Source organism: Cryptomeria japonica, chromosome 1 (genome assembly GCF_030272615.1).
Source record: "Cryptomeria japonica chromosome 1, Sugi_1.0, whole genome shotgun sequence".
Taxonomy (NCBI): Eukaryota; Viridiplantae; Streptophyta; class Pinopsida; order Cupressales; family Cupressaceae; genus Cryptomeria; species Cryptomeria japonica.
The window spans coordinates 428,231,611-428,256,188 of record NC_081405.1 but is presented as its reverse complement, the minus strand read 5'-3'; the positions used below and the strand labels follow the sequence as shown (position 1 = coordinate 428,256,188).

At 37.8% G+C, this 24,578-nt stretch overlaps 1 protein-coding gene across 3 annotated transcripts in view; it reads left to right on the top strand.

Annotated features, from left to right (window-relative positions):
* Positions 1-24,578, top strand: part of LOC131065063 (nuclear pore complex protein NUP85) — a 169,476-nt gene that overhangs the window by 1,091 nt on the left and 143,807 nt on the right. For 2 of the 3 annotated variants that reach the window (XM_057999472.2, XM_057999467.2), the window contains exons 2-6: positions 10,587-10,689; positions 11,074-11,184; positions 11,334-11,417; positions 12,700-12,771; positions 12,847-12,903. In XM_057999472.2, coding sequence (XP_057855455.2) covers positions 10,587-10,689; positions 11,074-11,184; positions 11,334-11,417; positions 12,700-12,771; positions 12,847-12,903 — 427 coding nt within the window. The remainder of the gene's footprint in view (positions 1-10,586; positions 10,690-11,073; positions 11,185-11,333; positions 11,418-12,699; positions 12,772-12,846; positions 12,904-24,578) is intronic. The other variant, XM_057999480.2, reaches the window with a different exon arrangement.

Genomic DNA, 24,578 nt, shown 5'->3' with positions numbered 1-24,578 from the left:
ATATTCATCTAAGCTTATTGGACCAATGGTAAGTTGTGCCTTTTACTGAAATGTTGATGCAAAATATATATGCTTTTATTTTATAAAGTTTAACGTTTTGTTACTTGATGTGTGAGAATTTATTGGAAAGCCGAATATGGAGCTATCTTCTTCTAGAGTTTTGTGTCTTGCCAATTGTGTGATCATCTATTCAAGATTGATCGTGGGAATATAATCTAACCACGGAGCTTGAGCTTTAACCTTTCAACTCTATGCTTCAAGTTTGTGCCATGGCCTTGCAGCATAATCTTCAGATCGGTGAGCCCGTAGAGGTTCAGGGGACTCCAATCCATGCCTATCTTTATCGGCTCTGCTTGTCCAAAAAGGAGATTTTTTAGGCTCGCAAGCTCAAGCAGGCATTCAAAAAGATCAAAAGTTAAATTTAAAACTACTCAAGTTTGCAAATATTCATTGCTTGATATTGCTTGGGCCTTTGTGGAACATTACAAAGAAATTTTCGTTGCCTAGGCTTAGACCATTGATTGAGTTTAGGCATTGGATACTTGCTTTGATGTCGTCCCATGTAGGCATTTCGATGCCCAACAATAGAGTTATAATAAATTCTATTCCGTTGAGGAGACTGTGCTTCACATGGTCTGACAAGCGTCAACTTAGAACATCTTCTTTTTTGAAATCTATAAATGACTTGGGGATATGGTTGGCCCTAATTTGCATGTGATGTACTTGGAGGCCTTGCAGTCCAAAATGCATGGGTCTCATATATTAATAAAGGAAATATTAAGTCTCTCCCCAAGGTCAACGTTGCAGAGTTGATTACCATTGTTAGCTAATCGTTTTTCTTTATTTGCCTTTTAAAAAATATTGGTTAAGCTCGAGCCATCAAAATCTACAATTTTCTGCCTTCAATTGTGCGTCCTTACCAGACATGTTTTATTGGAGGACAATACATTTGAAATAATATTATTACGGTTTGGCAAGTAATGAAGTGTTGCAGAGCCTCTTGGCAACTTGTCCTTTTTATCAAGTTTGAATTTGAGAAGGCATACACTCATCTTAAATGTCTTTTTATCTTGGCAATTCCTAAGGCTCTTGGTTGTGGTATGGTTTTGTCAAGCTGTATGAACTCTCTCTTTAGATGCATCTGCCTGCCTCTTGCTGGGAAATGTACCCACAAAGTCAATACTAAATGAGGTCGTCATAATTATTAAGCATTGTAACATTTCTATATTAACCAGGGAAACTTGGGGATGCATCCTTGGCCTATTTTGGCCTGTCCCCGTTTTCAAAACGTTCTAGGGATGGGGGAACGCGTAAGGGACATCCCTGGGTCACCCTCATTTGTTTTAAAAATAGAGGTGACGTCTTGGAAATGTGGGGTTGTCCTAGAAAAGAAAAGGGGATGAGCGACCATCCCCAACAAAAAGCAATGATTAAAAAGAACTTCTAAGACTTAAAAAAGTATTATTTTGTTTCTTGTTGGTGGGCCTCCACACCCCAGCTTGCCCTAAATGAGGAAAAACAACCTCATTTTACTTGCAATTTCATTTTTTGTTTGTCCAAACATATTGCAACAGGGTTTGAAGGAAAAATATTTTTTTTAGCACTGTTTGAACGAGCAGCTGGAATAGAAGTTGAATCAAGAGCATCATTGGTAGTGAGACAACAATTTCTTGAAAGAGGCAAGTCTTTCTATCCTTTTTTTTCAATTTTTTTCCAAAGTTAACAGTAAGAAATGTTTGATTTTTTTTCTTTCTATTTTCCAGTTTAAAATTGCATTATATCTCACAAAAACAACATGGGCAATAGTGATAATGACAATAGTGACAATGAAGTGGAAGAAATTGAAATAAATGTAATAGTTTCAACTACATCAAAGTGTTGAAGTGTTGGGGATGGAGGTGAACAACCACCAAATCCATTTGAGTGCTCTTCTGTTGCCTTGAAACCTTATGCAAAGGGCCCTTTTAATCCAAAAAACCTTTTCTCCAACATGTGACAGCCATAGATACCAAAAATGGTCTCATTTCTTGGGTTTTACAGCTTGCGGGGTTAAAGTTTGTCCATGGTAAAGTAGGTTGAGAAGGTAGAGGCTCATAGATTGCATATGGAGTTGGAAATGAGGTTTATAGGTGTGACAATGCCAGTACATTCTTTTGGAAGTGAACAATCATCTGTGGCTATGCCATCTATGGTTGGTAGTGGTAGTAGTAATATTGCCACAAGAGGAAGGAGGAAGACTAGTGTAGCGAGAGACCAAGGGGAGTTGCAAGTATCTTAAATCTGTAGGCACGAGGTGCGATAATCTTCCATTTCCAAATTCTTTTATACCCATGCCATACCATTTCTTGTGGCTCGTTAAAAGAAACAAATGATCAAAGATGTAGCCTCTATCGGTCCTTCATTTGCCCCCCTTGGAGATCATAAGCTATGCACTAGCCTCTTAGACAAATAATATTCTAAGGTCAATTTGCTAATGGAGAATATGAGGCAAATTTGTTGAAAATTGTAGTTAGCTCGGATACCTGACTATTGAATCTTAATGTTGTCAATGACAATTAAAATTCCTATGTATTATCTCTCATGCAATCCGAACCACTTAGGGCTGGGCCCAAACACATGTAACGTGTAGGCAAATGATGTAACTTAGGGCTGGGATCAAATACACGTAACTTGTAATTATATCTTGCTATGAATATTGGGCAAGACCTATATATAATGTAACTTGTGGATAGGACAGGCCCTATATAAATGTAACTTGTAAATGATTATTAGTCTGACCCTATATTGGGCGCCAACCTTAAGATTATTATGAATTCAATTAGCAAGGCCGAACTAAGGCTTCTAGGTTAGTTTGTGTCATATATATACAAAGTCATTTACAAGCATCAAATATGCAGTCAGAAAATCATCCTCTCATGATCAGCGAATTACTTCGCTCATCCATAGCGAATTTGTTCTTCTAATCAGCGAACTCATTCAAGGTTTCATCTAGGGCTGGCGAATACATCTCTGAGATCAGCGAACTGCTGCTAGGGCTGGCAAATCCACACATGGCTGCAAACTTGTTCTAAGGGCTGTGTGTCACCTTCAGACCTAGCGAATATTCTGCATCAGATTGTGAATTTCTCAGATAAGTGTGGTTCATTCTGCTGTGTGCCCTAATTCGGGTTATCTGCTGATTATACCACTTCATGTGTGAAGTGAAGTTGTAAGACTTATATTGATGTTTGAGATAATACAAATTTAGACTTTGTTGCTGGGTTTTTCACCTCCAAGAGGGAGGTTTTCCTAGGGTACTGCTGCGTTATGTGTGTTTCCTTTGTTATTTTCTGCTTACTGTTTTCAGTCTGATCTTAAAATTAACAAAATTTGGATCAAGACGGGTTATTCTATTGTGATAGATGGATGGAGCAATATTAGACATTGGCCACTCATCAATATCATAGTCACATGCCCAACTGACTTATTTTCTTAGAGCCGTGGATTGTTCAAGGAAGCGTAAGGATGCAAACTTTCAATTTAGCATTTTTAGAGAGGCCATAGAAGAGGTTGTGGCCTTAATTGTTGTACAAGTTGTCATTGATTCAAAACATGTATGCAAATTGGTTCCTATGATGGTGGAGGGTGCTTACAAGCACATCTTTTGGACCCCATGTTGTGTTCATTCATTGAACAATGCATCGAAAGACACAGTGAAAATAGTTTGGGTGGAACAAGTGGTGGTAGAAGCTAGAGATATTCAAATATTTATTTGCAACCACCACACGTCACTTGCTCTATTTAGGATGTTTTCAAAGAAGGAATTCCTTAAATCTATGGAGACAAGATATGCTAGTTACTTCATTTTGTTAGAGAGGAGGCTTGAGTTGCATGAGCCTCTATAGTTGATGATTATAAATTTCGAATTGAGTAGATGGCCTAATTCAAGCTCTATTGAAGAAAAACCTATCAAACAAAGGATCCTTGATGACAATTGGTGGTTCATTGTGAGGTAAGACATTGTTGATTTTATTAATGAATTGTTGACTTTATTGAATATTAAATAAATTGCTTTTTTTCTTATTAAATTTGTAATTTTAAATGTTTAATTTTATTGTTCAATGTTTGAACTTTTAAAGTTTCAAATTTAACAATTAATTTATTTAAAATTTTTGTTTACATTTTGCAAGTATGTTTTTTTGAATCTCACTTATCGTAGATGTCATTAGATATACAGATATGGACTCTCCTAGTCTTGGAGAGATATGTGAGACATTTGATAGCATGTTTGAAAAGATAAATCAAGCAATTTTGGCTAACAATCCTAGTTTGGGATTATATGAGCAACATATTAATCCCATTGTGATGTGGAGGTGGAACACTATGAACACCTTGCTTCATGGCAACCTTTTCTCTAAATCCCAAATGGTATCCACCAAAGGTTGGAAGGCTGCCTTCTTGTGATGAACGAAGAGTTGAAAGAAGGGTTAATAAAGGCCTTTCGAAAGATGTATTCAGTTGAGGAGTCTACAATGCTTCGCTAACAATGGCTTTCCTTAACAAATAATTGTGGTCTAACATTACATAAAGTAGAGGCAAAGATAGACAGGGCTCCATTAGCTCAAATTGCCCCTATTGGATGGTGGACATGTCAAGGAAAGGATACATCATGGTTGAGGATGCTTTCCATTTGCTTCCTTTCATAATTTGTCAGTTTCTCCATTGTAGAGAGGAATTGGTCCACATATGGCTTTATCCACTCCATCAAGATGAATAGGTTTATCTGTAGATGAGTGGAGAAGCTAGCAGGCTTGCATAGTGCTCTTTAACTTTAGGATCGTTAGGCTCCAAAGTATTTACAAACTCCAACTTTACGATGAGATGTTGATCTTGAAGACGTCGTCCATTTTGACAAGGAGGAGGCAAAGGAGGAGGCACAAGAGGGATTGATTGGGATTCCATTGGATGAGGCAACCTTCATAGTGACAGTGACTTAGAGGAGGACTTCGATTTTGATGCGGTGTTGGGAGATGCAAATCAAGGGAAGTAATATACTTTCTTTCTTTTTTTGCAATTTTCATATTGTAATTGAAAGTGAAACTTTGCAGCTTTTGGGCATTTTGTTGTAACTTGTATGCTATTTTTTATTATCACTTGTATATTGAAAATGAATAATGAAAGCAATTACTTGTATATTGAAAATGAATAATGAAAGCAATTAAGTTTTTACATTTGCTAATTTGTTTAACTTTCATGTGAACTCTCAATTTAACACAAATGTTATGCATCAAGTATTTATAATGTATATGGTGAATGCTTTATCAATATTATCATTTGAATATTTGAAATCTCCCTATATATTTGAAATTTTCCTTATTTTTTATATAGTTGTATCCTTTGCCGCCATTGTCATCCTCAAAAATGGCTTGAAAAAAACCATTCTCGAAATTCGTCCCCTCATCCTTTGTCATCCCCATCTTGGGAACTTGGGTTATAGATAACCCTTCGAGGAGATTAACACATTAATTAGATCTACACGAATTTCAACAAAATTTCAACATGCAAATAACACTCATATAAGCAAGATTGAGAAAGATATAAGGAAAATTAAGCACAAGGAAGAGAATGACACATATGCCTTAGGAAAATCCTTTTGGAAAAAACCCATCCTTCAAAGCACTAAACTAATGCATTATACAGCAATAAACTTGTTACCATACAATATCATGTTTTTGCCTCCATGGAGATTAACATCCTCTTTCTCGGGTAGAAATCCGATAGCATAACTTTGCAAAAAACTCCTATCTTGTGTTTTCATCTCAATCTCTCAATATATAGACACATGGAGGCCCAAAAACCTACTGTACTGCATTACTATGGGCCCAAACAAGGTCCCAAAATACCATGGTAAAATTCCCCTTGACCCACACTCCATCTTTCATCATTTAAAACATTCAGAAAGATGCTCTATGATGTGTCATAACATGCATTCTAACATGTAAATGCCAAAATAAAAATATGTCACACATGGCATAATAGCCAAGGCATAAAGTCCCATTTCATTTAGACACATAAAATAATAAATAATTAAATAAGTTGAACATTAGTACTTGCAAGGTGTATGAGACCTATTTCCAACACTTCTTTATAAACAATTTTAAAATTGAGTTTGAGCTTTTTAGATCCATCAAGCAAGTTTGCCTCTTAGCAATTAGCTCTATCTCTGTGTCTCTTAATTGTAGAAGTCTTTGGATACCTTTTTGCTCGTAATGTATCTCAAAAGTTGATACATGGTATCTCCCCTTCAATCAATTTTGGTAACCAAATCTTTAATGGACACTTCATAGTTGACTCCTTCCTTTTATTTGAGAAGTGCTTTGACACTTGAGCTTGTGCTTCTCTTGGCATTTTCTGCAAGGCCTTTGGCTTTAGTGTCCAGTGGAAACAGCACCCAATGCTATAGATAAGGTCCTATTCTACTACCTGAGTGGCTCATGGCTTTGGGATTGTCTTGAATCATGCATGGGGATATTTGTGATCAAACATAGGGAGATTGTTGAGTTTAATGACCCCTTTGCCTTCAATGGCTCTTCTATAGAGCAGAATTGAAAAAAAAAGGATCGAGCTACTAGTTATGAAGTTGTTGTCTTTGAGAGGGAAATTCAAAATTTGTACCAAATTGTCGAGAGCAACTTAATATCTACCACTCTTCTTTTGGGCCTCTTCTATTGTCTTGCCCCCGTCTTCACAGTAGATACCCTAACAAAAGAAAATTGTCTTTTCAAAGACTTAACAATTTTCATTTCTCCTAAATCGAACTCAGACAAGCAAGAAAGAATATAACAAACAAATTCAGATATCTGCATATTCAGAAGACTGTCTTATTTGAAGTCAGCAGTTACACAAAGGACCCAGTCATCCCATGATGTGCTTTCCAGTCAAACCAAGGAATTTCTTCATATGTTCGGTGATCTGTCAAGGCATTGAATTTCACGAGATAAATTGAGAAATCATGAATTGATTAAACATCAGTTTGAATAAGCATTTGATAGTATAGAAAACATATTAATCTACCATCGACTTGTTTATTATTGGGAGACATAATATAATCAAGTCTAAACTGTCAATTATCCTTTGATTTGTTAATACTCTTAAACAAACCTTAACAACCATTAATTACATTCAGACAGCCACTTTTTGTGAAATTAGTTTGGAAAAGGCATTTCTTTATGAAGAAAGATGTCTTTAGCCAAATAATGTTAATGCTCTTAAACGAACCTTAACAAGCATTAATTACAGACAGCCACGTTTTGTGGAGAGACAACGGTTAGTTTGGAAAAGACTTTTCTTTATGAAGAAAGATGTCCTTAGCCAAATAATGTAATCCTATGCCTTTTCTTGAAGGCTGTATAAGATGGATTTGCATTTGGGTAGAAGGGATAATCATCGAAGGAGAAAAATAATAAAAGATGTGTAGTTTGTATAAAGAGGAAATCAGGATTAAAATATTATCAGCAGTAGAGCAGCAGACTGGTATCATGCTTATGATCATATACTTGTTCATTTATGTTGTGTTATGTCTGCATTTCTATATATAAATGTAATACAAATTATTGTATATTCTGTTATAAATACATACAGAGAAGCATTGTCAATAAGATTGCATCTGCTCATAATAATAGATCATATTTATTCTTAATTTCTTATACATTCATAATGCATGAAAGACTATTATATCAATGGCCTAGTCTTTAATCATTTGCTATTGCTTGCGAGAGGATAGGTTGGTGTTTGTAGGGAGAGGTAGAGTAAATCCTCACAAGATAGGTAAGCCCAAGATGGGGTATGGACGGAGTCCTAAAACCTTGAGGGAGCCTACTTGTAGAGTGGTTTCCAAGCGCCCTATGACAGTAAATCCCTGTCCTCCATTAGGGCTAGGAAAGAAGTAAGGATGGGGCCCAAATACAATAATTATTGATTGTATTATGAATATTTAATTGTTCTCTAGTTTTAATAATCTGATTGAAGGCATGATAAGTGTGGTGATATACGGTTTAATTAGGGGAAACAGGCTTACTCCCAGTAGGGGACATTACATCTATGGTTGCTATTTTGAAAGATGATAAACTTTGTAGGGGGTTTGTTTGGGTGATTCTAACAATGCCAAGGGTTTTTAATATGATTTTAGGGGAAACTGTTGCACACCTCAGGACAAAAGAGGTATGAGCAATTTGAATGTGCAAAAACAAGGCTTAGCATGCAAAGTGGATTATTCAAGTTATGGAGGGGAATGAAACTTGGAAGGTCCTTATCAGACATAATGTTGAGTCTAGCTCTGTCTAGCATAAGGCATTAGATAGGCGTGGGCTCACTCTACCTATTGTCAAAGTTAAGAGATTTCTTTTTAATGAAGAGAATCTGAAAGGCTGTGAAGCACTACTTGATTTGTAAAGACAATGAATTCAAGGCCACTCTTTCTATTTGTTGGTAAACATATATGTTGTTGCGATTCTTTGTTGCAAAACAACCTTGACTCGCCTAATGAGCAGCAATAGACACTCCAACAGTTGGAGAGGTTGCTATTAAGTTAGTGATCTTCCTCTGCATTTGAGTGGGGCAACTCCCTCACATGATATGATTAGGGGTTTTTAAGGGTGTGCTTTTAACTATAAAGCAGGATAAGTGGCTAAACTAGAATAGAAAATAGGAAAGACAACTGAAATTGCAGAAGGGAAAGAGTAATAAACACATAGGTTCATTCTTTGAAAAAGGTTATGAAAGTATAAAGAATGCATCTGGGGTTTATGAACGGAATGTAGTCTAACATCAGAAAGGTACATTCACATTGGGTTTCATGATTCATAGATTAGATAACAACCTATTTATTTCATCCAAGACATACAAAGTAAACACATACATGTGAGAGGAAGTTGTATTCTTCTTAACCAGAAAATATATCAAGAATGGTTGAAAATTGAACATTTGAACAATTAATAGCATAAAGAATAAGATCACAGGTTCGTAGACCAGCAAAATCTATCCTTTATTCAGTTTCAAAAGATCTCTACAGACTCTTTGTACTTCTGTACAATGTGAATATTCTTGTAGCTTTTCCCTTGCCAAAACTAAACCTCTTTTACTTTACATGTCAAATTATTTACAACTTTTCAGTTTATAACCGATTCTTTCTCACTTTGGGAATTTATAAAGATCTAAAAAATAAAATAGAATTAATTTCTCAAGAGCACACTTCCAAACAATTTCATTACAAACATTAGGATAAAGATTTTTTAATAGAATGATCGGTCTTTCTCAAAATTTGATAGACATATGACTGTCAAGGCATCATTTCAAAAATTATGCATGTATCAGCTTTATGTATGGATTCTTTGAGTACTAGCATGCATCTTCATTACTTTGGCTATGTAGACAGATAGAAAGATTTCAAAACACCTCCACTAGTAGACCTCCAAAGATTGCCATGGATGATGAAACTAAAACTTCAACCAGCACCCATCATAATTCAGTAAGTCAATGATTGCTACGACTTTTATGACTGCTTTACTTGACCTTGTTGCATGCATCACACTCATTGCATTTACAAACATGACATTTCCATCAAATGAATGCCACAAACAGTCTTTTTGTGTTCCTCTACAACCTCTTTTCACCATCAACTCAATTTCTTGATGTATTTCAGCTAACCAGGGAAGCACTTGAGAAAATTGAAGCTCAACAGGCCCACAAACCATCATTTGCTATATAACTTTGCCAATCTACCGAGTCTATTGTAGTTTCAATTGAATTAACTAAGGCATTATAGACAGACCAACAATAGTGCAGAGAAGGTTAAGTCATAAATTCTGATTTGTTTCAACAAAGAATATTCAACATGTGATGCAAATGAGTTCCAATACTAACATACGCATGAGATGGTTATTTAAGATACATGGTTTCTGCTAATGTTAGTGTTAGCAAGGAAATGGGGGAACACAAGTTGAAGTACTGAGTCCCAAGTAAATTCTCTGTGTTGTATTTGTACCCCAGACTCAGTCATACGAGAAGGATAAGGAGTTAGTCTGGATTGTCCATTAACTAGTTAGCAGTATGAAATAAACCAAACTGATTGCAATAAACTAGAATGCATAATAGATACAACTCCAGGTATGTATATATTACAGTTCATCCATCATGTACATATGCTCAAGGATCTACCCTTACAATTTTTGTCTGTCTTCTCTATTCCTACTTGTCACTTCTTTTCTTCTCCTATCTTCTTATCTTATATTATATCTGTTACATTGTATCTTTTCCTATACAAATATCTACTTGGTGGGACGTGTCCCTTAAATTCTACTACTATTATGGATGGTGCCTCTTCAACTAGAAGCTCCATGTTTCGGGTTTCCCAGCCACATGTGTACTGTGAATGTCTGATTTGTTGTTTGGTACTAAATTGCTTACCAAAATATATTTCCAAATATAAACTTGAACGAATGTAGTTTTTAAATATTCTTTCTAAATAAAGGTTAACAGTACATTATCTCATTCTATTTAATATGGCTAATTTTTTTGAGTTATTCTGAATGAATATTTTCTGGCTACAGGTGGGAGCATGTGATGGAATTCAGTCGTAGCATAAGTACAATTTTAGGGTCTACTAGAGATGATTCCTCACCAGTTGGGCAGAACAGTTCAATGCTTAAACAGGCAATTCCTAATTCACTTCAAGATTATATCTAGATATGCAAACATTTATTTCTGGACTAATTGAAGGAATATGGAATTGTGCTTTGAAAAAAATGTTGGCATATAACATAAATTATATGTTCATGGTTCATTTACTAATTCAAAGTATCTAAAATATATCCCCGATTAATCCTGTTGATTGGGAAAAAACCCAAAAACCCACCTTTTCTCATTTATGTGACATCCTTTGGGACTGAAAAAAGCCACGAGGGCTAACAGATGGTCCTTATAAGTAAAACTAGCTGTCAATCTGAAAACATTTGAGTTCTGGTAACTTCTATAAATTTGCCTATTATATTTGAACTTTGCACATCTTAATATGTTATTAACTCTTTAACGAGACAGGAGTTACTAGAGCCAACTCTTTTGAAGGCTATATGGGACCTTCTGGAAATATTCTATGTTGACAAGCACTCACTGTCTTGGCTTCCTGAATGCCTGGTTGATTGGTTAGCGGTAATTGTCCTTTATTACTTCTTTAATCTACTTTCACTTAACTAATTTATTATTGAGTTTTTTATTTAATTCCTATCTGGAGCTCACCAGCAAAGAAGTGATATTGAAGTTTCTTTTTTCACCGTTATGCGTTTTCTTCTATTTGTTAGAATTATGACAGGGTTCTTTCAACGACAGAAGTAACACTTCATTCAAAGCTTGTAGCACTTCAATTGAAGCTTTGCAAATTGAAGGTCAGATATTCATGGATACAACCTTTTAAAAAATGCCTTAGGTTCTTTTGAACATAGCTTCTGAAGCATGAATGCCTGATATATTATAAGGTTGAAATAAAAACTTGCTTTTTTACTTTCTTACTTTGACTTTGAGTGATGCTTTTATCTTCCAATTTCACAGCCCATGAATGCTGGTCATACATCTCTTTCACTTTTGTGTGTATAAATATAAAGCTTAGGTTTTCAAGTATATTTAATACTAGTTTGAGCATAGTAGGTAATCCTGGATCCAGCTGCCATTGGTTCACTCACATGATGACTAGAGGATCAACTGACTAGAGGATCAACTGCAGAGTTGTTGTAAAACCAAATGGTCTTTGTCATACTTTTTGCAGTCTATATAGTTTGATCATTTTCTTTCTCATCAATTTGGTTTTACACTTCTCTGTTCTCCTAGATGCAGGCAGTCTTGCAGAAATCAGCCTGAGAATTAGGCATTGGTAATGAAATTCAATATGTATTTATGCTGTGTTCTGCATTAGTGAAATTAGGCTTGTTTGTCGAGGGCTTCAACATTTGCTCCAAGCAATTTATAATCAAGAGCTGTGTTAAGGCTGGTCTATATTCTTTAATTTGCACAGGTTCATTCAAACTATGTGATACAGACAAGCTTACCATATGCAAGCACTGAAAAATATGTGGAGTTTGTCCAGCGAATAGAGGTTATGCACTATGTAATATATGATTGGTTTTATAAAAATGTCTGACAAATGACAAGGACGTTTGCATATTATTTGCAGTATGTTGTGCATCTTTGGTGATCTTGAAAATATAGGATGAAAGAAGTTCAGATTGGTTCAACCAAGTGATAATAATCAAGATCTTTGTTTTGAGGTTTTTTCTATCATGGCTGGAAGTGTTGTTTGAGGCATTTTGTTTGAATATTGAAATATTTTATCTCCCTCATTCAATTGTCTATTGAGGGCCTCTTTCATGGGTATAGATGACATTTTATAATTCATCATTCTGTTCATAGACAGTTTGCTCTTTGTGCTTTGCAACACATTCATTTTTCAGAACTAGCTTGTTTTTGCTTTTTATGTTAATATAAATATAAGATGTAAATTTTGTAGTGTTGGTAGAGAGCCCACTGTCATCATTTAAAAAATGCATGCAGCCACTTGTTAATTATAGCATGTGTCTTATATGCATTAGGCTCATGCAAATAGAGGAACTTTCTTATTTTCTTTAATCTTTTAGAAAATATATATGTTTATATATTTGAAATGTCACTGGCCAGATTCCTGAAGATGATCTAGATTACTGGGATGGAGTTGCTTCTGCACTGGCTGTAGGCTGGCTGGACTTTGCGGTGAGTATTTATTATTATATTGTGCCTCTCCATAACTTCTAATGCTGATATTGGTTGTAAATATAATGATTTCAGGTCACATTTCTACGAATGCATGGATCTTATCAGTTAGATCAGCTTGACAACCGTCAGGTATATCTTAGCTTGCCTTATTTGTTGGCCATAAACTCATTGATGACATAAAAATTCATGAGCTACAAGAAGTGTGGATTGTTAATATTAAAGGAACTAGTGAATGTACATGTGATATTTAGCAGCACTTATGAAAAATATTTAATAGTAATTATGATACACTAGGCAAATTACCACTATAACCCGGGGATGAGTTTTTCGGGTGAAACAAAGTTGTTTCGGGGATGAGTACGTGTCCGGGGGCGGGGGGATGGGGGGAAATGCTTCCTTCCCATTTCCAGTTTATACGAAAAGCGCCAAAATGTTTCCAGAGCACAGGGATGGCATGGGAAACTTGGGTGGATGACCCTCCATCCCAGGGATGACTGGGGACGTCTCAGACGTCCCTCAACCGTCCTGGGGACAACCGGCTGTCTCCTAGGTCTCACAGAATTTTAAAACAAAAAAACTCATCCAACTTAAAAAAAATGGATTTTATTCTCCATGCAAATTGAAATATCAAACCTTGGGACTGCGATATCTCGATTTTCATTCATTTGTAGTTTTTGGCAGTGTTAAGAGGATTACATGACATTGTTTAAAAATTTTACATTCAGTCGTTGGCAGCATAATTGATATAGAGGAGGCAAGAAAAACAAAGTGATGCCACTAGAGATACATAGTGGTGGAACTGGATTCTTTTGCAACAATGTTCATAATGAGTTTTAGGGCTAATATCCAGGCATATAGTAGCATTTGAATTTAAAAACTATTTTTCTTCATATTGAGAAGATAATAGTAATTGCACAATGTGGCTAGGAGAAGTCAAAATAATGTAAGTTTATGGGAAAGGCATGCACCCCATTTTCAAAACACAACTGTCTGTATTAAGCTATTAACTGTTTATATTTTATTTAATACTTCTGCCATGAATCTAGCTCATGCAGATGAAAACGTTTGACCTGGAAGCACATTCTAACCTCCTCTTGCACAATCCTCATTACATTTGTTCCATGATTTTTAGAAGAAAAACAAACAATTATTTTTACTGTCAAGTACATTCCACAAGGAAAACAAACAATAATTATTACCATATTACCATGAATCTAGCTCATGCAGATGCAAACGTTTGACCTAGAAGCAATTCTAACCTCCTCTTGCACAATCCTCATTACATTTGCTCCATGATTTTTAGAAGAAAAACAATCAATTATTTGTACCGTCAAGTACATTCCACAAGGAAAACAAACAATTATTTATACCCTCAAGTGTATTCCACAAGGAAAACAAACAATTATTTATACCCTCAAGTACATTCCACTAACAGTTACATTCTACTATTAACCATACAATATATTAGGTAGATATGGCCATTGTTTTCATGCTTTCCTCTACTGCCAAGAATATATTTGAAATTTGAAAATTTCTCTATTTTTTTATATAGCCATCCCCTCCATCCCCGAAAATGGCAAAAAAAAAAAAATCCATCCTGGAAGCTCGTTTCTCCATCTCTCTGTCCCCCCGTCTCAGAAACTTTGGGTAACATAGCAAATTATGTCCAACAGTGGGCATTTTTAGATTCAGCCGCCAAAATTGTACCAAATTAAATGCCTTATTAATAAAAGTGTGAATGTCATCTTTGTCAGTTTCATGCTTCCTTGAGGGGTCTTGTACTTAACTCTTAGGATTGGGGGCTTAACAGTTTGACATTTTCCCTTTACAACATTGTCATACTTATGTTTATGTTTCCCTTAAGGGGTCTTTCTTTCACATGACATTTTTGTTGAGAAACAAGGTGAACTAAAACTGCAATATTAACTTTTAAATGTCTTTGCAAATCTGAAATAAAGATTACCCAATGTGATAAAGTGATTGCACATTCAATATGAAAGCGTAAAATCAATAATACCAAAGATAACACCAGATTTGCACGTAGAAACCCTTTCGGAAAAAAACTCCACATGAGAAAGAGGACAAGAATATTAGTAATCGTCAATGAGACTTGTACAACAATAATCTTTGTTTGCTTCCTATGGTGTCAGTTTGAATTACAAAGCAACAGAGTGGAAATACCCAGATACCATTTATAAGTAATTCATAGAACATACAGAATTCACATAGGCCAGAATGATATATCTGTTATTTCATCAGCAAAATGGATGTATAACCAATAATACTGCCGGGGTTCCTTACAACAATATATATACTACTTGGTGGTTGGTGGAGATCCCAATTGCCAAAGCTGCCAACTACCCCTATGGGAACCCCATATGGCCAGTTCATTACATGACAAAGTATTATTTTAACCATAACAAAAAGTAATATTCTATTTCATGCCTAATATCAGCCACCCCCAAAAAGTAGTCGTCTTCCAGACGGTTGAAACAAAATTGTAGCTAATCTAATCTAGGAAACTAGTGCTGGGAGGGATGAGAAGGCGTCACTGGCAGAACTGAAGACTGAAAAGTGCCAGTGTGCGGCTGGAAGTGCTAGAGACGCTGAGTGGCTGCCAGTTCCTATTCTCTCACCATCTTGACCATGTGGGCAGCTTCAACCACTTTGGCGCGAGCTTTCTGAAGTTCCTCCCCGTGTCCCCGCAACTGCTCCTCCCCGTGTGCTAGGTTAGCCTCCAACTCCGCCACCTTGGCTGCTAGCTCGGCCTTCTGCTTGCTGCTGTCATCCAACTCCTGAACATGTTTGGCCATAGTCTCCTCCAACGATGTCACTTGTGAATGTTCCTGGGCCAGTTGCTCCTGGCTTTTTTGGATGTGGTTGGCCAATGCCTCCCTGGCAGCCTCGACCTCTCATAAGGCATGATCTCGCTGTACGGTTAGGGGTTCCTTCTTAACTACGGCCATCCTATGGTAACTCAAGACTAGATCCTGAGATGCATTCTCCATCTCGTGCAAGAAGCCACACACACCATACTGTTCAGTCACTACCAGGTTGGCCCTCCATGTATCAATCATTTTGGGAGTCTCAGACTTCGGCCATCCCTTGGTTGTGAAGCAACGAAAGAACTCTCCCTCATAGCCTTCCTTCATGAAGGATAAGAGTCGTTCCGCTACTTTGGCGATTGTGGGATCTTGTCCAACCTCAATATCCTTGACAATGTTCCCCACATCACTGAGAAATTTGGCCATTTTGTCTAGTTGGGATGTAGACTGCTGCATGGTGTCGAGCGGATCCTCCGGATTGGGCTTCCCCAACCAAAGCACAAATTCCTCTTTCTGAGGGGAGGAGGTTTCCTCCCCACTTGCTTGCTCGTCAAGTACCTACAATGCCCCCTCTTCAGTCCGGTGAGGATCCCCTCCTACAAACTCCATTTCGCCAAATGGCAGTTCCAACCTATCATCGGCGACTCCGCCAGTATCGCCAGGTGGAGATGGAAGCTCTGGTAAGTTCTCCACTCGTACACCCAGTGTCTCTAGAAGCCATGAATCAATGGTTTCCTCCTAGCGATCAGTACCTCCGGTAGGGCTCAACTGTGCCAATGCTGTGGTTGGGCAAGGAGTCACTTTAGTTGGCGATGATGTGTCAACGTCGAACACATCAATTACCTGCTGGGGAATCTCCTCCGTCACCTCTCTCCTTCTTGTGCGTTGGATCTCGTCTGTCGATGGGCCGCCTTGGCCTCCGCCAGGTGATGTGGGAATGGTAGCCTCTGTCATTGCTTCCTGAGCGCTTTCCCCTACACCTTCCGCCAATGGTGTTTCTCCAATTACCTCAACTTCATCTTCTCCATGCATCGTGGTTGGGCCCATATGGAAAGTCTCTTCTTCTACGCTCTCCTCTTTGGATGAGGACGCCTCTAGAGCCTCCTCACTCGCCTCACTTTCCACACTAGGAGACTGTGCTACGTCCTGCCGCCTTCTCTTTCTCAGACGCTCCCTGCCAGTCGTCATGGTGTCCAAGTGAGCCCAGTAGAAAATAGGCGGGTTACAAGGCTCCACTCTGGGAAGTGGTTGCAGATTGCCCCTCTTAGCTACTGGCATGCCAGTACATATGGCTTCCAAGAACATGGCGATGGCATGATGGGACATGTAAAACACCTTGTGCTGTAACCCCAAACATTCTTGAATTCGCTCGGGCAGGAAAGACGACCAATTGTAAATTGTACCATTCCGTAATCCGTTCATTAAATACAACATCCAGACGACGATATTTGACCCTCGACTTGCCCTTGTCCCCAAACATTCTTGAATTCGCTCGGACAGGAAGGACGACCAATTGTAAATTGTACCATTCCGTAATCCGTTCATTAAATACAACATCCAAACGACGATATCCGACCCTCGACTTGCCCTTGTCAGCTTGCTCTTAATGATGTCCATAATGCAACGCCATTCTGAATTGGCCAAAAACATCCTCTTCACTCCATGGCTACTTCCTGACTTCCAGATGCTATCTTGTTCCTCTTGTCAAATCGCCACGACAAACTAGACGGACCAATTGTTGTTTTTGCTCCATGGACATTTTTCTCTTGGTCATTGGGCTCCCCTCATTGGGAATCCCAAGCACCCTGGCGAACTCCATGGCGGAGGAGATAGTAATGTAGCAGCCACCGTACTTCACCATGGTCCTGTGCGTGTGTTTGTAAACAAAATTTTGTCGACTCCTACTCTCTTCAGGTTCGTCTTGATGACATTGGAGTCGTTAGTCTCTTCCCACCAAGTTCTGCAATCAACCCCATTCAATCCTTCCCATGCTAGGGAATGTACAGTCACCAGTTCATCCCTTTGTACTCGTGCACAAACTTTCTTGCCTTTGCTACTGCTGGGCATGGCCACGGTTCTTGTCTGTATTGACTTTACGTTGCTCCTGTCCTGAGGGTTTCCAAAACTGATTTTTGGCATACTTATAAGCGACAAAAATTATTCTCTGCAGTTGCACGGTTGTCCTACCAATTGTACAATTTCCTGGCCGAAACTGTCTTGGATCACCTAAATTCTGCCACGTGTTGTCCTCTTCTCGTGCGTACGAAATTCCTTCTTCGTGCAAAATTTCCCCTACTAGCTTGTACGGAATTTTTTGTGTTTGACTGTACAGAATATGTGATTCTTCCTTCGTACAGATGCAGTACGAATTCCCCTCTTCATCTATTTCTATACGGATTCCCTGCAACCTCGTACAGATGTGTTCAATTCTTTTGCGCAGTCCTTCACGCTTGGTACGAAATCCTTTTGTACAGATGCCACCTTCGATTTCTTGTACAAATGTTCGGATTTCACTGTATTTTCTCAAAAATTCCGTACGGACTTCACCGAAACCCTTTCTCAATTCCGTATGGACTCCATCAATCTTTGTGTAGGTATTGGTACGAATTTTGCTTGTACAATTCACTCCCGCTGTCACTTCCATACAGATCACTGTGGAACTTGGCAACTGGCAGCTATGTACAGTTTGACTCCTTACTACTTTCCATACGAACTTGTTCATTTGACTGCTTCTCTCCTCCAAAGTCTGTACAAACCCTTGCCTTGCTTGGCTCCGTACAGAATTGTATGGTGATTCCTTTTGCTGCAGATTCCGTACGGATGTGCTTTCGTTGCTCTCCCCAATTCGTACGAGGTCATACGGTGGTGTCTTTGATGATCATACGGCTTCGCACGATTTCTTGTTGTTCCTTGCCTTCTTCGCATACTATTAATAATAGCCGGTACTCATTATTATAATGAACTATTAATCCGCATAATTAACCTATTAAAATATTAATAAGTATCAATCTTTAAGTTAATTAATTATTGAAAAATATAGTTTAAGGAATAGTTAAATATATATTACATATATGTTCCTTATTATAATGAACTATTCTAAGATTAACCTATTTCATAATTAATATCTTAGAGTTAACTTATATCAATTATATATCATCTAATATACCTTAATAATTTAGTTATATGTATAGTTATTATAAGTATATATTATCCATACTATAATTATTAATAGGCTATAATAAGTTAAATACCCTATCATGTTAACATTATGGGATACTTAATAATATTTTATTGATTATAAGTTTATCAAATAGTGGACATAACTATATTATACTAAGTTCAATAATAGTTAACCCATAGTTACAATAATGAATAAGTTAAGATATGAACCAATAATATTAGGACAATAATTACTGGTTCATATCTTAACTATCATTATTACCCCAATTGAATTTTAGTGTCACATAATAAATTAATAATTGTATTAATATAAGCATACATGCTAATATTATAAATATAACTAATATTGGTTTATAGGCCTACAATATAAGAATAGTTAAGTTTTGTCCTGAATGAGATTATAAGTTAATAGTTAATAGGTTACTAGCATGTTAATATTATAGCTATCACCTAATAATTAATAGTATAATAGTTAATTTGTTAAATATATAGACTTAATATATACTGGTATAAATACATTCTATTTGTCATCAAACAATAGTGATTAAATGAGATATGGTAATTTTTGTTATATATTAGGTAATTTAATTTGTAATATTTGTAAACCATTAACTGTATTTTTATACACAGCATATTGTAATAATGTTAAAAATATATACCTTATTAATAATTTATAAGTTTATATATAATTAATCAGGTTAACATACTAATATATTTATCTTATATCAAGTATATGTTATGAATAGCAATAGATTACCTAAATTATGAATAGCTATGTATAACTTAATTAATTCTATTAGGTTACTTTGGTTATATTATATATTAATACCATTATACACCTATATATATGGCAATCATTATATTTAGCATATTTATTGTGATAATAATTATGGGTTCTAATTGAATTACTATTTATATCTACACTCATAATAATATTCACCTAATTTTATTTATTCTGCCACACGATACCCTTCCATTTTAAGATACTTAGTTAAATCATCAATATGGAGTTAGCGTAAGTAGATTAATACTATAAATGTTAAATATATGGTAATATATAATTAGTTTACCCTTTATAAGTTATTATAATTCTGGTTCACTATTATTTGCCTAACATTAATAAGGGTATCATATGTTATAACTTATTAGTTATATAAGGGTAAGTGCTTATTACCATATTAAACTTAGATTAATATGTAATGAAATAAGCATAATAATTATTCCACTATTATCTTAAGGCTACTTTTAAATTAGTTTATATTAACCATATTATTTAAAATATTGAATGCCTAGTTTAAATTTGTATAACCTATTATATTACTATGAATGATGTTAGTTATTTATAGGGTATTTATTATAGTTTTATATCCCATGTTTTCCGAATACCTTATATCAACTATATTAACAAATTAACAATGGTATGAAACAATATAGGTTAATTTGTTAATATATGATAAGCCTTCCTAAATTAAAGGGTTAAAAAGTTAATTTATTCTTAGCCATAATATCAAAATATAATAAAAGGTTAATTAATGATATTATTATTAGTTAATGATCTATAATCTAAACTAATTTAAAAGTAGCCTTAAGATAATAGTGGAATAATTATTATGCTTATTTCATTACATATTAATCTAAGTTTAATTGTTTGTTATTAACAATCTCAAAAGGTGTTCTTCCGGTACTCATATAACATGAAACTCAATAGCACTAAATATGAATACTATTGATGACTTATAATAGCAAAGATCATCAATATGATCAAATACCTCTCTTGCCTGCTTACTTCGCTGTAAATGGCCTTTAACGTCCATTGATAGTTTCCCACTTTTGACTTCCCTTGCTTTCTTTTTGGGGTCCCTTCTACCATTTTTGGGTGTCACTTCTCTGCCAGGGGCACTTGATTTCCTCCTTGCGACGCGCAATTTGATCCTTCGCGCTTTTCCTTTCACCTTCTTCCTTTTAGCCTGGTAGTCAACCCCTTCCTTATGTTTCTTCCTCGGTTTGTCTGCATCGCCCTTGTCACTGTCTTCCATTCCCCGTTTTACCCCTAAGGGGTCCTCCTCAGGTCTCATTCTAATCTTAGAGTCATGTAGCCAAGCACATATGTACGGTGGCCTTCTATAGCATTCCTCTGGGCAACACGTACCTACATATTCCAAGTCAAAATTTTTGTCCAGTAGGGGTGTTGGTCCCATGCCCTTGTATCTTCCGTCTATGTACCTTCCGTCGTATTGTTGGTACCAAGTTACCTTTTTTCCATCAACCTGGGGTGGGCATGCAGGATCGGGGATTACTCAATAGAGCGAGTTGGGTGTCGCCTCCCGCTCACTAGGATAGACTGCCGCCACAAAATAATACTCTGCCTTCAGTACCCTCTTCAGACATGGCCCAAGCGTTGCACCATATTCTTCCAAGTCTATTTCTTCCTCTGGGTCAAATTGCTCATCCTCCTTCCTTGTGCCTCAACTTCCTCATCAATATCGTAGGCAATGTATCCCTCATGAGGTCCTTCATACAGAGTCCTCTTCTTCCAGTGTCCGCCAAGCCTTATCCACATTGCTAGGTCACCAAAGTAGGTGTTAATAAGGTGTTTATGGATCCGAGGTACTGCAATGCCTTCGACCTGCTTCGACACCAATCTTTCTTCTATGAAGGTGATTGGTTTGGCCCAATCCTCGTCTGGTCTGTAAGGCTCTACAACCACCACCGGATCTTCTTCTATTTCCTTGTGCCTATCTGTGGTCTAGTCTCCCTTAATTGCATAGCCCAACATGTTGATTGCTATCACTGGTTTATCACGTTCTTGATAGAGTTTTAATTTAGAGCCGTTTATAGGATCACGGATAGGACTGCCATCCGGTGTTTGAAATTTTTACTGCTCCGTTCTTCTCAACCTCCTTGATTTTATAGGGTCCAACCAACGAACTTTGAATTTCTCGAGTCGAAGTTCGTTGCAATGTTATACTTCAAAACCAATTGGTCAGGACAAAAGTTTGTTCGTCAAAGATGTTTGTGGTGCCAATACTTCCGTCGGTGTTGGGCAGCCTCCGTCACCCATTGTGCCATCATTCAATGTTCATCCAATCGTGTGAGGTTCATAAGATGGGTATTCAGGCTCTCCTTGTCCCCAAGTCGGTTGTCTACTGCAATTCCTAAACTTGGTACGGTGTACTTTGTTGGCACCATGACCCCTTGGTCGTATATAAGTTGGAACGGTGTGTCCGTCGTTGCCTTGTATGTCATATGGTATGACCACAATACTGCGGGAAGACGTTCCTCCCTGTCCTCCTATTCCACTTCACATGACTTATAAATGATTGATACCAGTACTTTATTTGTTGCTTCCGCCTGACCATTTGCCCGAGGGTAGTACGAACTGGACAAATTGTGGAAAATTTTAAATTCCACTATCATCGTACGAATGACTTGGTTGACAAAGTGGACCCCACGGTCACTTGTGATTTGGATGGGAATTCCGAACCTGGTTACAATTTGCTCGTACAAGAACTTTGCCATACTCATGGCGGTATTGTTCAGGAGAGCTCTGGCTTCCGCCCACTTTGTTAGGTACTCCGTGGCTACAACAATGTACTGACACCTGTGCATGTTGCTCACTTTCAAAGGTCCGACAAAATCCAATCCCCACCTCTCAAACAATTCCTGCGGCTAAGAGGGAAATAGAGGCATAAAATCCCGCTTAAGTGGTTTCCCCATACGCTGGCATGTATCACATCCGACAACCCACTCACGCACATTGGTGTGCAAGGTTGGCCACCATAGTCTTGCCAATAGTACTTTCCGTGTGGTGGCATCAGGTCCCATGTGGCCTTCGGCAAGCCCGTCATGAGCTTCTTTCAGTACACTAGGAATTTCCTCCTACATCACACATCTCCGCAGGATTTGGTCAGGTCCCATCTTGTACAGTAGGCCATTGATCAGCTGAAATGTTTTGCTCTTCCTTGGCCGTACTATGATCGTGAAGGTGACCTCCTGGAGTAATAACAACCATCGACTTACCCGACCCTGAATTATTGGCTTATTCACCAAGTACATTAAGGCCTGATGGTCCACGTAAAAGGTGAATGGTGTTGCGAGGAGGTAATGGCGAAACTTCTGTACGGAGTACACCATTCCAAGTGCTTCCCTCTCCATCGTGTTGTAGTTTTGTTTGGCCTTGGAGAGCAGTTGACTGGCAAAGAAAATGGGATGATCCAATCCCTGTACGCCTACTTGTGCCAGGGTGGCATCGATGGCATAGTTGGAGGCATCCACGTGAATGTGGAACTCTTTGTCCCAATTATGGTATGCTAGGATTGGTGCACTCACCAATCGGGATTTTAGCCCCTTGAACTCTTCTTCTTGTTTCGGCCCCCACTCGAACGGTTCACCCCTCCTTGTCAGCTTGTCCAGAGGGCAGGATACTTGTGCGAAACTTTTGATAAACCTCCGATAATAACCGACATGTCCAAGGAATGATTTCACCCTTGTGACATCCACTGGGCTTTCCATGTTCACAAGAACCCCTACCTTGTCAGGATCCGTTTTCAATCCTTCCTTGCACACAATGTGGCCCAGTAGCTTACCTTGTGGTACCATAAATCGACACCTTGGGATTGAGGGCTAGTCGGGCCCGCCGATACCTCTCCATGCACTCTCCAAGTGCCTTCAGGTGGGTTTCCTGATCACTGTAGATAGACCAATCATCGAAGAATGCTTTGAAACTTCCGACAGACATCTTGTCAAAAATGTGCAATATGATTCACTGGAAGGTGGTTGGAGCATTACATAGGCTGAAGGGCATCCAATTGTATGCATATACTTTGTCCTCCACTATGAATGTGGTTTTCAGCTTATCTTCCTCCGCAATGCTAATTTGGTTATATCCGGAAAATCCATCCAGAAACGAGTATATCTCGTGGCCCGCCACTTCCTCCAAAATGCTGTCCGTGAACGAGATTGGGAAGGGATCTTTGATGGTTATGACATTTAGGCATCGAAAGTCCACACATTTTCTGATATGATTTGCTTCCTTCTTTAGAGAGATGACGATCGATGAGACCCAATCGCTGGTTTCAACCTTAAAGATAATGCTAGCTTCCAACATTTTCTCAATCTCATCATTTACCTTTGCGGCATAATTCTTGTTCATTCTGTACGACCTTCTCCGTATGAGTTGGGCACCGGGTACGAGGGGTATTCGATGTACGCACAACTCTAGGGGTATTCCCTTCAAGTCCTTGTACATCCATGCAAAGACATCTTTGTATTCTAAGAATATTCTGAAGGTTGGTGCTTTTAGTACGAGGTTCCAGTCATCCCTTACAAGTATCACCTTCTGATCGTCATCATTTCCCAGGTTGACTTTCTTCACATTGGATTCCTCGTACTTTATGGCCTTGTCTCGTTCAAACCGGTGCGCAGGTGTATCATCCACTCGGGCTACGCCTTCATGATACTCCTCGTACTCTGGAGGATAGGTTGTACTCTCTGTACCTTCACCTGACTCCTCCATGTCACAGATCTGCAGCATGTGACAATCGGGGTGAAACACTTCGTAGTCTTCCATTTGCCAATGGAAAAGCCCGTTAAGAGAGCTAGTTTCATCCTCCGAGCATCCCTCCAACTCTAATGCCCCTTTGTTGTTAGGTTCCATCTTTTCCCTTCCATCTTGTGAACCCCATTCCCAATTATGCGACTCATTCGAGTCAGAATTAGATGATGCCAATTCTTTGCTTACTGCCTGATTCTACAGGTCGATCACATACTTGTGGCCTTAATTCTCAATGGAGAGTGTAT